The sequence below is a fragment of the Oryctolagus cuniculus genome, chromosome 18, assembly GCF_964237555.1.
Source record: "Oryctolagus cuniculus chromosome 18, mOryCun1.1, whole genome shotgun sequence".
NCBI classification, from domain to species: Eukaryota; Metazoa; Chordata; class Mammalia; order Lagomorpha; family Leporidae; genus Oryctolagus; species Oryctolagus cuniculus.
The window spans coordinates 5,229,328-5,244,757 of record NC_091449.1 but is presented as its reverse complement, the minus strand read 5'-3'; the positions used below and the strand labels follow the sequence as shown (position 1 = coordinate 5,244,757).

General features: G+C 40.4%; 2 protein-coding genes across 2 annotated transcripts in view; both read right to left on the bottom strand.

The window, feature by feature from the left end:
• Positions 1–10,389: 10,389 nt before the first annotated feature.
• ORYCUNV1R1636 (vomeronasal 1 receptor oryCunV1R1636) lies at positions 10,390–11,660 on the bottom strand. The gene has a single exon (XM_070062929.1). The coding sequence runs from the start codon at positions 11,631–11,633 to the stop codon at positions 10,707–10,709; it is 927 nt and encodes a 308-aa protein (XP_069919030.1). The 5' UTR covers positions 11,634–11,660; the 3' UTR covers positions 10,390–10,706.
• Positions 11,661–12,542: 882 nt separating this feature from the next.
• The window catches only part of ORYCUNV1R1633 (vomeronasal 1 receptor oryCunV1R1633), a 97,457-nt gene continuing 94,569 nt past the window's right edge, over positions 12,543–15,430 (bottom strand). Inside the window, exon 3 of the transcript XR_011383848.1 lies at positions 12,543–12,993. The gene's annotated coding sequence lies outside the window, so the exon portion shown is untranslated. The remainder of the gene's footprint in view (positions 12,994–15,430) is intronic.

Genomic DNA, 15,430 nt, shown 5'->3' with positions numbered 1-15,430 from the left:
AAATGTTAATTTTGGCTTTGACTGCCTGTGCTTCTGGGTTTTTTTCCAAGAAGTCTTCGTCGGTGACAATATCTTGCAGGATTTATTCAATGTTCTCTAATAATTTGATGGTGGCAGGTCATAGATTTAAGTCTTTAATCCATGTTGAGTGGATTATTGTGTAAGGTGTAAGGCAGGGGTCTTGCTTCATGCTTCTGCATGTGGAAATCCAGTTTTCCAAGCACCATTTATTGAATAGAGTGTCCTTACTCCAGGAAATGGTTTTTGATCCTTGATCAAATCTATGTTGTCTGTAGATGTTTGGATTGATTTCTAATGTTTCTATTCTGTTCCATTGGTCAATCCATCTGTTTCTGTACCAGTACCATGCTGTTTTGATTATAACTACCCTGTAGTATGTCCTGAAATCTGGTATTGTGATGCCTCCGGCTTTCCTTCTGTTGTACAAGTTTGTTTTAGCTACTTAAGGTCTCCTTTGCCTCCATATGAATTTCTGCATCATTTTTTCCAGATCTGAGAAGAATGTCTTTGGTATTTTGATTGGTATGGCATTGAATCTATAAATTGCTTTTGGGAGAATGGACATTTTGATGATATTGATTCTTCCAATCCATGAGCATGAAAGATTTTTCCATTTTTTGGTGTCCTCTTCTATTTCTTTCTTTAAGATCTTGTAATTCTCATCATAGAGATCTTTGACGTCCTTGGTTAAGTTTATTCCAAGGTATTTGATTGTTTTTGTAGCTAATGTGAAGGGGATTGATCTTAGAAGTTCTTTCTCAGCCATGGCACTGCCTGTGTATACAAAGGATTTTGATTTTTGTGCATTGATATTATATCCTGCCACTTTGCCAAACTCCTCTATGAGTTCCAATAGTCTCTTAGTAGAGTTCTTTGGGTCCCCTAAGAATCAGATCATCTGCAAAGAGGGATAGTTTGAGTTCTTCCTTCCCAATTTGTATCCCTTTAATTTCTTTTTCTTGCCTAATAGCTCTTTCTAAAACTTCCAGAACTATGTTGAATAGCAGTGGTGAGAGTGGGCATCCCTGTCTGGTACCAGATCTCAGGGGAAATGCTTCCAACTTTCCCCATTCAATAGGATGTTGGCCATGGGTTTTTCATAAATTGATTTGATTGTATTGAGGAATGTTCCTACCATACCCAATTTGCTTTGAGTTTTCATCATGAAAGGGTGTTGTATTTTATCAAATGCTTTCTCTGCATCTATTGAGATAATCACATGGTTTTTCTTCTGCAGTTGTTAATGTGGTGTATCACGTTGATTGATTTGCGAACATTGAACCATCTCTGCATACCAAGTATAAATCCCACTTGGTCTGGGTGGATGATCTTTCTGATGTGTTGTTGCATTCTATTGGCCAGTATTTTATTGAGGATTTTTGCATCTGTGTTCATCAAGGATATTGGTATGTAATTTTCTCTCAATGCTGCATCTTTTTCCGGCTTAGGAATTAAGGAGATGCTGGCTTCATAGAAAGAATTTTGGAGGATTCCCACTTTTTTGATTCTTCTGAATATTTTGAGAAGAAATGGAATTAGTTCTTCTTGAAATGCCTGGTAGAATTCATCAGTGAATCCATCTGGTCCTCGGCTTTTCTTTGTTGGGAGGGCCTTTATTACTGTTTCTATTTCTGTCTCAGTTATGTTTCCGTTTAGGTTTTCTATGTCTTCCTGGTTCAATTTAGGTAGGTTTCAAGTGTCCAGGAATCTATCCATTTCTGATAGACTCCCCTATTTGCTGGCATACAAGTCCTTGTAGTAATTTCTGATGATTCTTTTTATTTCTGTGGTGTCTCTTGTTATGTTTCCTTTTTCATCTCTGATTTATTGATTTGAGTCTTTTCTCTGCTTTTTTTAGTTAGTTTGGCCAAAAGGGTGTGAATTTTGTTTATTTTTTTAAAAAACCTGCTCCTCATTTGGCTGAATTTTTGTAATGTTTTTTGGACTCAATCCTATTGATTTCTTCTCTGATTTTAATTATTTCTATTCTCCTACTAGATTTGGGTATGATTTGCTGCAGTTTTTCTAGATCCTTGAGACGCATTGAAAGCTCATTTATTTGGTACCTTTCCAATTTCTTGATGTAGGCACCTATTACTATAAACTTTCCTCTTAATACTGCTTTTGCTCTATCCCATAAGTTTTGATGACTTGTGTTCTTATCCTCATTTACTTCCAGAAAATTTTTGATTTCTCTTTTGATTTCTTCTATGACCCAGTGTTCATTCAGGAGCATGATGTTCAATCTCCATGTGTTTGCATATGCTCTAGGGATTCCTGAGTTGCTAATTTCCAGCTTCATTCCACTGTGGTCTGAGAAGCTGCATGGTATGATTCTAATTTTTTGAATTTGCTGAGACTTGCTTTATGGCCTAGTATGTGGTCAATCCTAGACAAGGTTCCATGTGCTGCTGAGAAGAATGTGAATTCTTTATGTGTAGGATGAAAAGTTCTGTAGATATCTGTTAGATCCATTTGGGCTATAGTGTCATTTAAATCTACTGTCTCCTTGTTGATCTTCTGTCCAGTTGATCTGTCTATTTCTGAGAGCGGAGTATAGAAGTATTGGAGTCTAAGTCTCCTTTTAAGTCCCTTAACAAATCTTTTAAATAAACCGGTGCACTGTAATTAGCTGCGTATACATTGATAATCATTATATCTTCCTGTTGAATTGATCCCTTAATCATTATATAGTGCCCCTCATTTTCTCTCTTCACAGTTTTTGTGTTAAAGTTTATTTTGTGTGATATTAAGATAGCTACACCCAGAAGACTCATAGAATGGCAGATGTCCTAAATAGCACTCTAGCCTCAGAATCAGCCCTAAAGGCATTCGGATCTGGCTGAAAAGCCCATGAGAGTATTTCAGGCATGGAAAGCCAAGACACTCTGGCAAAAGATCTCTGTGAGTGAGATCTCAGTGGAAAGAACAGGTCTTCAAAGAAGGAGGTACCTTTCTCTGAAGGGAGGAGAGAACCTCCACTTTGACTATGACCTTGTCTAAACAAGATAAGAGTTGGAGAACTCAGAGGGCTTCCATAGCCTTGGAAACTCATGACTGGTGCATAGGGAGATTACTGATGCCATAGACAGGAGTGTCAATTGGTAAAGTCAACAACAGGAGTCACTGTGCACTTACTCCTCATGTAGGATCTCTGTCCTTAATGTGCTGTGCATTGAGATTTAATGCTATAACGAGTAATCAAACAGTATATTTCACTTTGTGTTTCTATGGGGGTGCAAACTTGAAATCTTTACTTAATGCATATTAAACTGATATTCTGTAAAAAAAAAAGAAATTATCAATTCCCAACTTGACTCTCACTGGGATTAAACATGACAATAGGTCTGATCTGATTTCATCATTATTTAAAAAAAATCATCTATTATTTTTCACTTTATGTTTCTGTGTGGGAGCAAACAGTTGAAATCCTTACTTAATGTATACTAAGCTGATCTTCTGTATATTAAGATAATCGAAAATGAATCTTGATGTGAATGGAAGGGGAAAGGGAGTGGGAAAGGGGAGGGTTGTGGGTGGGAGGGACGGTATGGGGGGGAAGCCATTGTAATCCATAAGTCGTACTTTGGAAATTTATATTCATTAAATAAAAGTTAAAAAAATAGCTACACCCGCTCTTTTTTCATTTGTGTTGCCATGGTATATCTTTTTCCAGCCTTTCACTTTCATTCTGTATGCATCTTTGTTGGAAAGATGTGTTTCTTGTAAGCAGCAAATAGATGGGTTTTGTTCCTTAACCCAATCAGCAAATCTGTGTCTTTTCAACGGACAGTTGAGACCATTAACGTCCATGTGACTATTGATAAGTAGTAACTTTGCCCTCCAATTTGCCAAATTTTTTTCTAATATATGATTTGAATTTCCTGTGATCTTTTGCTATGAGGTTTCCTTCCTATACTTTCTTTCATATTGATGACCGTGTTTCTGTGTTTCTGTGTGTAACACATCTTTAAGCATCTTTTGCAGGGCTGGACGAGTGGCGACAAATTCTTTCAATTACTGTTTGCTATGAAAGGTCTTTATTTCACCTTCATTCACAAATGAGAGCTTAGCAGGATATAATATTCTGGGCTGGCAGTTTTTCTCTCTTAGTACCTGGGCTATGTCTCGCCATTCCCTTCTAGCCTGTAGGGTTTCTGATGAGAAGTCAGCTGTGAGTCTGATTGGAGATCCTCTGAGAGTAATCTGACGTTTCTCTCTTGCACTTTTTAGAATCTTTTTCTCTGTGTTTCACTGTAGTGAGCTTGATTACAACGTGTCATGGTGAGGATCTCTTTTGGTCGTGTTTATTAGGGGTTCTATGAGCTTCCTGTACTAGGATGTCTCTGTCCTTCTCCAAACCCCGGAAGTTCTCTCCTAGTATCTCACTAAAAAGGCCTTCTAATCCTTTCTCTCTCTCTCCATGCCTTCAGGAACTCCTAGAACCCAAATGTTGGTTTTTTTAATAGCATCCTGTAGATTCCCAACAATATTTTTTAGATTTCTCATTTCCTCTTCTTTTCTTTGGTTTGACTGTATATTTTCCTGAGCTTTGTCTTAGTCTGATATTCTCTCTTCTGCTTCACTGACTCTGTTTTTATGGCTCTCTAATGTGTTTTTCATTTGATCTATTGAGTTCTTCATTTCATTTTGATTTCTCTTCACTATCACACTTTCCTGTTCTACTAGTTTCTGCATTTCATTTTGATTTCTCCTTAAGGTTTCATTTTCACAAGAGAGATTTTCTATCCTGTACAGTAAGGATTTATGTAATTCAAGCATTTGTTTTTGAAAATTTCCACATGTTCTTATAAATTTTTTGAAATCTGTATCTTGCATTTCTTCCATCTCATCATCTTCATAATCTTGGCTTGGGGTGCCTTGTTCATTTAGGGGCATCATAATGTTTTCCTTTTTCTTGTTTCCTCAGTTCTGTGCTGTTGCTTGGCATTATGGAGATTTTTTTGGATTCTTCTTCCCTCGCTTTGGTGTTTTTTTTTTCTTGTTATACTATGAGTGTATTAATGGACTGTCTGCTTTTGATGGAGCCTTAGAGGCTTGAGATGCGTGTGGCCTGACAGCTCTGTTTGGTTCCTCAGTGTTAAAGGTGTGCCAAAGGTGACACTCCCAGGTTAGGCATGGTAAATCTCTTTCTCTCTCTCTCTCTCTCTCTCTCTCTCTCGATTCAGAAGGGAACTAATTCCGCACAGCTGAGTGGAACTGAAGGTAGTCAGCTTCCAATCTCTGGCTCCTGTGGGTATAACATTTGTCTGCTCTTTTCCAAGGACCACACAGGGAATCTGTGCTGCCCTAAGTGTGGGCTCAAATTCTCCTGCAGTCTCTCACTGGGTTTCCAAGGTTACCAAATTGTAGTGTCTCTGGAGAGTACTCACTTGAATTCCATGAGTTCTCTCACCCACCGTCTCTTTGTTCACAGTCTCAGTTCATTAGCTCCACACATTCACTAGGTCCTAATCTCCTGTTATTTCAACCCTACAGAGTCAGGTTTTTCTGCTTGGCTGTGGGCAGGTGCAGCCCTGAGGTAGCACAACTTTTACATAGGACCAAAATGGCACCTGCTCTTTGTCTTGCTCGCCTTTGAGAGGTGAGCAGAGAAAGAGAAACTCGTGTTCCTACTGGTCCCTTTTTTTTCCCTCTCTGCTCTAGTTAGCTGGTGAACTTTCCCCCATGGGGCTTCAAGCCTAGTTCCCTCTAGGCTCCTCCTTCTGCTTTCCTGCTGGTGTCTCGGGCTATTGAGATTCAGCTCACTTCACGTTCCAGTGCTGGTGCATAGATGGTGCCACTGGTGTCCCGAGCGGTGGGCTCCCACGCCCTCCATGCAGGTCCACCGTGAATCTCTAGTTCCAGAAGAGTTTCCTCTGCTGTTTCTTCCCCCAACTCTTCCTTGAACCTGCAGTATCTCTACTTTTATTAAACTGTCTCTTCCCGGACTATCATTGTGCTCCCTTCCTATTCTGCCATCTTGCCGGAATCTAATTAATAGTTTCCTTTATATTACATTGATTGCTTTCTTTGTTGTGCTGAGAGTGTCTAGTTTGATGCTATCTTTCTTATCTATTTTTGCATTTGTTTCCTGTTCTTTTGGTGTCATACATCCAAGAAATTATTACTAAGACCAATGTCAAGGAGCTTTCCCCTGTTATCCTGTAAGAATTTTATGGTTTTGTTGTGGGGGTAGCCGTGTCTAGGTTCTTGTCTTTGACACAAACAGGATACAGGTAAAAGTCTACAGAAAATATTGATTTGCATGAAAACTGTAAGTACACACACATGAAGGAGTTCAGGCATGCTCTAGAGTGGGAGGCCCTCCAGGAGGTGCAGGTCCATTGACTCATGTGACTGGAACCTTGAAGTGGTATCTGCAGCCGGATCTCACTGAATATTGCTGGGGGTGGAGTTTCTGTATGGGGCTTGACTCCCTGGAGGTTGTCCTTACCCCTTCATGGAAATAGTGGAAGTATCGTGGCATCAGAGCACGATGGTTGTAGCAGTGTCAGCATGGTAATTTAGCTGGTGCCTGTTCTCAGCAGTGGTCTTGCAGGAATCACGGTTTTCCACTGCCTGACAAGGGAGGAGGTTTGGGTGGGCCAGGTTGGGTTGTGGGCAGAGGCTGGTGGCCTCAGCAAATGCTTTCTAGGTACCATGCTTCCTCCATCAGTTTCAGGTCTTTTACTTAACTTATTTACTTACTTACTTATTTCAAAGGCAGAGTTAGAGAATCTTCTATTTGCTGATTCGCTCCCCAAATGACTGCAACCCCTGGTCTAAGCCAGGCCTTCAACCAGGTCTCCCAAGTGGGTGCAGGGGCTCAAGCACTTGGGCTGTCTGCCACTTTTTTCTCAGGCCCACTATCAGGGAGCTGGATTGGGAGCATTGCAGCTAGGACTCAAACTAGTACCCATATGGTTATGGATGGCAGCTTCACCAGCCTTAATGCTGGCTCCTGATATCATACCTAAACCTTAATTACTCTCAGTTGGTTTTGTTACAGAATGTGTTAAGGGTACAACTGCATTTTTACTGTGTGGATCTCAGTTGTTTTTTTTTTTCAACAGCATTTATTGTAAGGACTCATATTTCTTACCCCATTGTGTACCCCAGGAATTCTTGATGAAGCTTAATGGATCATCTATGAATGTTCCTTTTAGGGCTCCCATTCTGCTCTATGAAGTCCATGTGTCTGACTTTCCAAGTATCCTACTCCCTGGACACTGTGGCTCTGTAAAATATTGTGAAACCAAGGTTGTGTGGGGCTTCCAGTTTTATTCTTTCTCAAGATTGTCTTGGCTCCTCAGGATGTTGTTTTGGTTCGTTACGGTTATTTTTTTCTGCCTATATGAATATTAGGATTTATTTTTACTTCTGTAAAAAATACTATTAGGAATTGGATAGAGGTTGCATTGAATCTGCAGATTCTATGGTGGTATGTTCACTTAAATATATCAGTTCTTTCAATCCTGGAACACGGTTGACTTGTGTCTGAGTCCAAGTTGCAGTGTTTTCAGGTTTTCTGAGGGATGGTGGGGTTTTCTTACTTCAGTTCTGTAGATTCTTGCTCCTCCCTGTGTGGTCAGCTGACCAGCTAGAGGCTCTGGGAATTTAATGCTGAAATTCAGGCTCCACCTCCCCTGAACCTGATCACAGTCTACATGTGACAGGGTTCCTAGATAATTTCTTACACATTGATGTTTCATAGACACTATGCTGGAATGGTAGAAAAGGGGTTAGCTTCTAGATGTAGCTTGACATAATCACCCCACAATGTAAACACACAGGGAGACATCATTTTGTTTCCCAGGAATATAGAATGTATGCAAGTGTTTTTGCCAATAAGAATTTAAAATTAAAAATATATCCATGTTTCTTTTCTGTTTAACACAAGTTAAATCTATGCAGACAATGGAATTCCAAAAGGCCATGGAAAATGAGTATCCTCACAAAACTATTCATGAATTTTATAAAATTTTTGCACCAAAAGAAACTTATCTTCCAGTTTTCAAGAACTTTTTGAGGTACTTTTGTATATCTAAACTATAAGAATCAAAATAGGAAAAAGGAAAAATGTTGCATTTACTTTTTTCTTTCAAAGATTTATTTGTTTATTTGAAAGTCAGAGTTACACAGAGAGAAGGATAGAGAGAGAGAGACATCTTCCATCCACTGGTTCACTCCCCAATAAGCCACTACTGCCATTGCTGCGCCAATCCCAAGCCAGGAACCAGGAGCTTCCTCTGGTCTTCCCATGCAGGTGCAGGAGCCCAAAGACTTAGGCCATTTTATACTGCTTTCCCAGGCCATAGCAGAGAGCTGGATTGCAAGTGGAGCAGCTGGGACTTGAACCGGCACTCATATGGGATGATGGGACTTCAGGTGGTGGCTTTACCTGCTATGCCACAGCGCTAAGCCCTGCATTTACTTATAAGCAGCTAATTATACAGTCTCATAAATGTAAGAAAAAAGAGTTTCCTTATGATCTAGAAGAAATTAGATAAGACAATGGGAGAGATAAAATGAAAGTCACACAAGAAGATGGATCCATTACATAATTATATATGAGTGTTAGCTTATATGTGTGTATATAACATACAATTTTAAGCCATTTTATTTTTACTTGAGAAGTAATATTTTACATACATATGGTGTAATATGTGTTGTTCTCATATGTGTATACACTCTAATATTGAAAACAAGAGAAACATATCTACCTCCTTAAACAGGTGTCATTTCTGAATGGTGAATCATTCTAAATATTTCTACTACATTTTTGTTTGCAGACATACACAGAACATTTTTGCTACTTATACTAACCCTCTGTGCACCATTTCATGGCCAAATTTATACACTTTTATGTTTACCTTAAACTACTCCTAATACTTTACTATTTATTAATGAATTCTATTGAATTTTATTAAATGAAATGCTTAAGGATTCAAAGAAAAAAGTAGAAACAAAGTATTCCTCGTGAATCTCACTATGGAACAACGAACTTGGCAATGCAAATGGGTTTCAGGTTGTCCAAGTTAAGCAGCTTCCCAGGGTGATTCCCTTCCTTCCTGCTGTGAGCTCCATGTCAAAGATGAGTCTCAGGCATGGACTGATTCTCAGGAAGGTTATTCTAGCAGGACTCCCACAGACAGGTACTAGGAGCAGACTGGTGGCCTGGACAGAAAACAGTCTTGGGACAGCCATAAGGAGTTCCTTCCAAAGACCTCCCTCAGAGTCTGTGTGTGAATCAGCCCCTTCCTTATGTCTGTATTCAACCTAGGTCAGGTACTAGGAGTTTCTGTCCTAAAGGGAGTTGGAGCTGAGCTTGCAGGGGAAGCTGTGCTTTAGGTGAGTGAGAGCTGTCTGTGTGCTGGGGTGGTCTTGTCTGCTGGGCATCCCTGGGCCAGGACTGGAAATCCCCAGGCTGGGTTGTGTCCTACAGCTGAGGGACAGGGAATGTCAGCCCTGCCAGACCTCCAGGGCACCTTCAGCTGTCATTGACCTTACAGCCAGAGTTTGTTTTCTGTAGTGTTCTACACATGGGGACACGCACATCAGAGTAGACAGTGAGGTTATTCTTACTAGCATCACTTTGGATTTCTTACTTCATGGTTTTATGATGTTATTGATTGATAAAGTGTGAATATAATTTGATTTTATCTCTCTACATGTGTTCATATAGTAACACAAGTATCTATGTCTACACACATGGAAATAAACTTACACACACACACACACACACACACACACTGCGGGGAAGGGTTAGATTGGTAATAACCTGGGAAAAGCAGGAGAAGATGGCACAGTTGTTTGGGCCCCTGTCCTCCAGGAGAGAGACTGTATGAGGCTCCTGGCTCTGGCTCTGGCCTGGCCCAGCACTGCTATCCCCGTAAGTAGTGCATAGGACTCCTGTGTAGTCCTCAAGGCTTTTACTCTGGGAAACTGAGCTTTCCCTCCACCAAGTTCCATGCTATTCATTGTTCCATGGGGACTTTCTTCATTTTCTCTGTTCTGATCCCCACCTGAAATGTTGCTCCTGCTTTATGGAGCTCTTATTGTTTCCCTGTTACTTGTTAATTTTTGACATATTCATTTTCAGATTCAGGTGAAGCCCATGACTTCATAGTCTCCACATTTCTTAGTGGAACCAGAAACATAAATAGCATTTCCACAATACAGGAATTAATGTGACAACCACCTAGAAAATCATTTACAGTCGCTGATCAGTTTATTTCTGATTGATGGCAGAAATTCAGGCTGTCCTGCTTACCACATCCTTGTACTGTAACTGTTTCACAAAAGCGCCTCCACTTCCAGAGAAATCAATGAACAAAGAATTTAGCATTGTCGATTCCAGAGAGGAATGCCAGTTCCAGTATGAGAGCTATGAAGGTTCAATACCCAGCTCTGCTCCCAACCCAAGATTCCTGCTAATACAGACCTGGGAGGCAATTGTGGTGGCTCAGGTAATTGGGTTCATGCCTCTGACATGAGGCACCTCAATTGAGCTTCTGGTTCACAGCTTTAGGCTCTGATCTGGGGCTATTAAGAGATTTTAGGAGTGAATAAATGGGTACTGAGCTCTATTACTATCACTTTACTTCTCAAGTAAAAAAATCTAACTTGAAAAATATAGAGAAAAACCCATTTTAAATATGCATGCAGTTTACACAGTATTGTTAAATAAGGGATTTGGTATTCCTTAAATGGGCACAAGAGAGGCTGGGCACCCTGGAGTCATGTCTCATGAGAATGTAGGGGCTCACAGTTGGGAAACTCCCAGCAATTAGTGCAGAGGTATTCACCAGCCACAAACTGGGATTGTTTAAAACAGCCAAGCAAATGTGAAAGATGGAGGAGAGAGTGCACAAAGACACAAAGGTGCTCACCAGGACGAGGATGCTGTGGGTGGCTCTGGACTCTGGGGAGGATCTGGAGGGTATGTTGGTCCCATGGATGTATTGGACCTGCTGCCTGTGCCTGTACAGGGTGAAAACCATGAAGCCACTGGCCCGCAGCATGAGGCCCATGAAGAAAACATCTCGGAGTAACACCAGTGCTACATACAAGGAATCTGTGAATTTGCCATGACTCACAGAATGACAGTAGCCATAATCAGTTTTCTTTGTGATGTTTTTGTCACTCCCATTGCCAGTCACATACACAGGCACCATGACATTTAGTATCAGGTTCAACATCCAGCAGAGGATATTGCAGGACCCAATGTACTTGGGAGCTTTTGCTTTAAGCTCTGCCCATCTAATTTTCCTGGGACTGATGGTGATGGCCTGGGAGATACTCAAGAGGCAGGTGGTGCAAGTGGACACATCCCTGCTCACTCTGTGCACATAGAACACAAGCTTGCACCCAATGTCACTGAGGAAATGCTTCATCCCCAAAGCTGCCATGGTTTGGGGGACTCCTTTCGAAAGAATGACTAAGCAGTTGGCTACAGTCAGGTGTTTGATGACCAAATCTGTGGACCTAAACTTGCATCCTGTGAAATAGAGATAGAGATAATGGGAAAGAAGAGAGAAATTCCCCAGGATTCCAGCGGTGGTTTGTGCTAAGTAGATCATCCCCATTGGCAAATCTCTGGTGACCATTGCGTCAGCTCCCAATGCCAGATTATTTCTCTGATCCAGTGATTCATGTATGGAAATATGAAGCATGAACTACATGTTTTATTGTCTACTGTAATTTAACATTCTTTATATTAATATCAGCTCACACTAAAAATTATGAACATCTCTCAGAGAGTTAGTTGTGTAATTATTAAGGCTACTACAAAACATGAATTTCTCATCTAAAGAGACTTGTGAGTAATTGCTGCATTCATAACTCCATGAAAGGCAAAAGTATTCATCTAATTCCCAATGTAATTATCACTTAGGGGACACAGGCTATTGATTTTTCCAAATTCAAACTTTATTTGTGTGTGTGTGTGCAAAGTTGAACCTGTCTGGACTTGTATTTAAGCAGCTACATTAATCAGACATTATTCTAACGATTTTACTTCACTGTGTTCCTCAAATAGCACATACATACACTTATTGTTTTATTAGCTTTGTCAATTTATCAGACCGGTAGTACTATTTATCATTCTGTTTGTACAAGTTTACATTTATGCAGAAAGATTGATTGCATAAGCAATCATCAATAATGATTCAATATTTAAGTATATTATTGAGATACAAATAAATTGATGGTAGTATAATTTTCTCTAGTATTTTTCCTTGAGGAATTGTATGTAAGTAACTCTAAATTGGCTTTATATTAGGAAGCCAATAGAAACACTATTTGTCTTGTATAACAGGGAAAACTGAAACACAAGTACTGACATATGGTGTACCCTATACTAAGAGACATTAACCCCAGCCTATAGTAAAATGGTGTATATTGTAAACTAAATATGACTTTCACATCATACTTATGTATTTATTAATACTTAAGTAAAAGTACTTTCAATAAGGCAACTTATTGAAAGATATTATAATATAAGCCATGAACAGTACATGAAATCTTTACAGTCTCAATTCTCTGTATTTTATAACTAGAAACTATGGAGCTTGTAATTCAGAAGAAAATATTTTCATTCCAAATAAAATATCAGAAGACAAAGTTGTACTGAAAGCATCTGAAACCCATTACTACAAGGATAAAACCACCTTTTCCTTAATCAATCTTCCCCTACTTAAATATGGAAAATATTCTTACTGTAATTAAGGGATCATGGGTGTTTTCCACAGAAAACAGTCACTGTGTACATTGAACAATTCATATGACAGACTTAGAGAAAATCATTTCATTCCAGGAATTGACCCAGGATGGGAGGATTCTGTAGGTTTGTCCTCGTCCATTTCACAAGCATGTCGCGTTCTTCAGGCGCATCTCTAACCTCTGAAAGTGGAGTCTGTGACTCCTGTACAGGTGACGGAACAGCAGAACTCTTTTGGAACTACAGTTCTGAAATACATTAAACACAAGATTTCATGATTGTATTCATCAAACACCAAGAACGAATGTCACTGTGGATGAAGCAAATTTCTATTTCTTTTATTTATTTGAAAGAGTTACAGAGAGAGGTAGAGACCAAGAGAGGTCTTCCATCCAATGGTTCACTCCCCATATGGCCACAATGACAGGAGCTGCACTAATGCGAAGCCATGAGCCAGGAGCTTCTTCCGGGTCTCTCTCATGGGTGCAGGGACCCAAGGACTTGGGCCATCTTCTACTGCTATCCCAGGCCATAGAAGAGAGCTGGATCAGAAGAGGAGCAGATGAGACTCAAATTGGCGCCCATATGGGATGCCAGTACTTCAGGCCAGGGCTTTAATCCACTGTACCATGGCACCAGCCCCAAAGCCAATTTCTATTAACAGCCATCAGAGATTGGAGTGGGGTGTAGGACCCTGTCTCCCTGCCCTAGCTCAGCACACATCTCAGAATCCTTCCTCCTTCCGGTGAGGCTGGGGCACGGGACCAGGCGCAAACACAGACAAATCCCCTTTCTCACCTGATCGCTCACCCCAACTCCTGGTTGCCTCCTTGCCTGAAGCCTCTCTTTCTCACTGACAGGGAAAATCCCACAATTTATTTCAGCTGCCACAACAAGCCTCAGCTACCAAGGTCAGAAATGAGGTGCTGGAGGCAGCTGGAGCACTAGAAATGGTGTGTGCCTGTGACCTCACCTCCCTGCAGAGCTGCAATTATCTTTTCACCTGAAGCTGCAGTAAAAGCACAAGATTGGACTCTGATGATATTTGTGAAAACATTTCCCTCTTGCTAATTACCAAAAACAATTACAACTTGGTCGATAATATCTCCAAAGAGGCGGTTAAAGTCTTTAGAGTGGCTCTTTCTTTCCTTTGATCCATGAAGTGAATAGGGTCTGACCTGGAGGGAGCAGGAGATCCTGAGTCTGACAGGGGAGGGACAGGCAGTGAAGCTCCTGTGTCTCCCAGGATTCACAGATTTCTGTCTACCCCACAATGAGTTCCTTCCCAAACTTCAGACCAGTAATCTCAGCATCATTTATGTAATGAACAGAGCAATGGTGAGACTGCTCCTGACAAAGGTTTTTCAGTGACACAGGTGCAATGGAGAACATGAGGACCATAGTTTACCTGGATTTGTCTGACACTCAATGGCAGTTGTTTGGGATTACAAGGGATATGGGGGTTTATAGCAAAACATTCTTTATCAGTATTCACACTTATTTGTAATCTCCACAGATACAGGAAACCAAACAATAACATCCATAGATATACATAAGGTATGAAGTGAAACCATGATTTAACAGATTTTATGATCCCCTTAATTACCAGATAAGCCCTATTACCTCCACAGTTCAACAGAATTGAATGGTTATGGTGATTTTCTGTCCTTACATTTTCTTTTGTTTTATTGTTAGTAGTGCTGAGTATTTTTTTTGTTTGTAATTCATGGGAAATTATAAAATATAAGTCTAAATTTATCCTTTGTTTTTAATACAAAAAATCTACTAATATACTTCCCAATTTTCAAGTCATAATTTAAAGCTATGATATTGGACGTCCCAAAGGCTGTTGGTTGGTACCCTGTGCTCATTGATGGACAGAGCTTCTGGGATTTCCTGCCTGGCTTTTAATATGTATTGAGCCATTCTCTGCCCAAAATCTGATTAAAATTCCTTTATTGTTATATTTAATAAAGAGTAACACGCTTTATTAAAAGAATTAAACATAGCAATGCAAAATTTAAAATTCCAGTACTCTTTGCTTTCTCCTTAATCATCGATCCTATAAAAACCAAAGATGCAATAGTTTATCTCCATATTGACAATTTTATTTAAAAATACTTTTTGCATTGAAATAATTTACTAGTTTCTTTTTTTTTTTTTAATTTTTGACAGGCAGAGTGGACAGTGAGAGAGAGAGACAGAGAGAAAGGTCTTCCTTTGCCGTTGGTTCACCCTCCAATGGCCGCCGCTGCAGCCGGCACACCGCACTGATCCGATGGCAGGAGCCAGGATCCAGGTGCTTTTCCTGGTCTCCCATGGGGTGCAGGGCCCAAGCACCTGGGCCATCCTCCACTGCACTCCCTGGCCATAGCAGAGAGCTGGCCTGGAAGAGGGGCAACCGGGACAGAATCCGGCGCCCCAACCGGGTCTAGAACCCGGTGTGCCGGCGCCGCAAGGTGGAGGATTAGCCTATTGAGCCACGGCGCCGGCTCAATTTACTAGTTTCTTAATATCATTTCCAGACATAGGTGAAGATCACCAGAGAAGTAAGATTTGCTTGTATGAAAAGTGCAAGTACACAGTTAAGAAAGGGCTCAGGCATCCTCTAGAGTGGCTGCACTCCAAGATGTTCAGGTCCTTTCCTTCTTTGGCTCTTGAAGCAGAGGGTGCTCTCTGTATAGG

Bases quoted from the DNA above. Each gene is read 5' to 3' on its own strand.
- ORYCUNV1R1636 (XM_070062929.1), bottom strand. From the start codon at position 11,633: ATGGTCACCAGAGATTTGCCAATGGGGATGATCTACTTAGCACAAACC.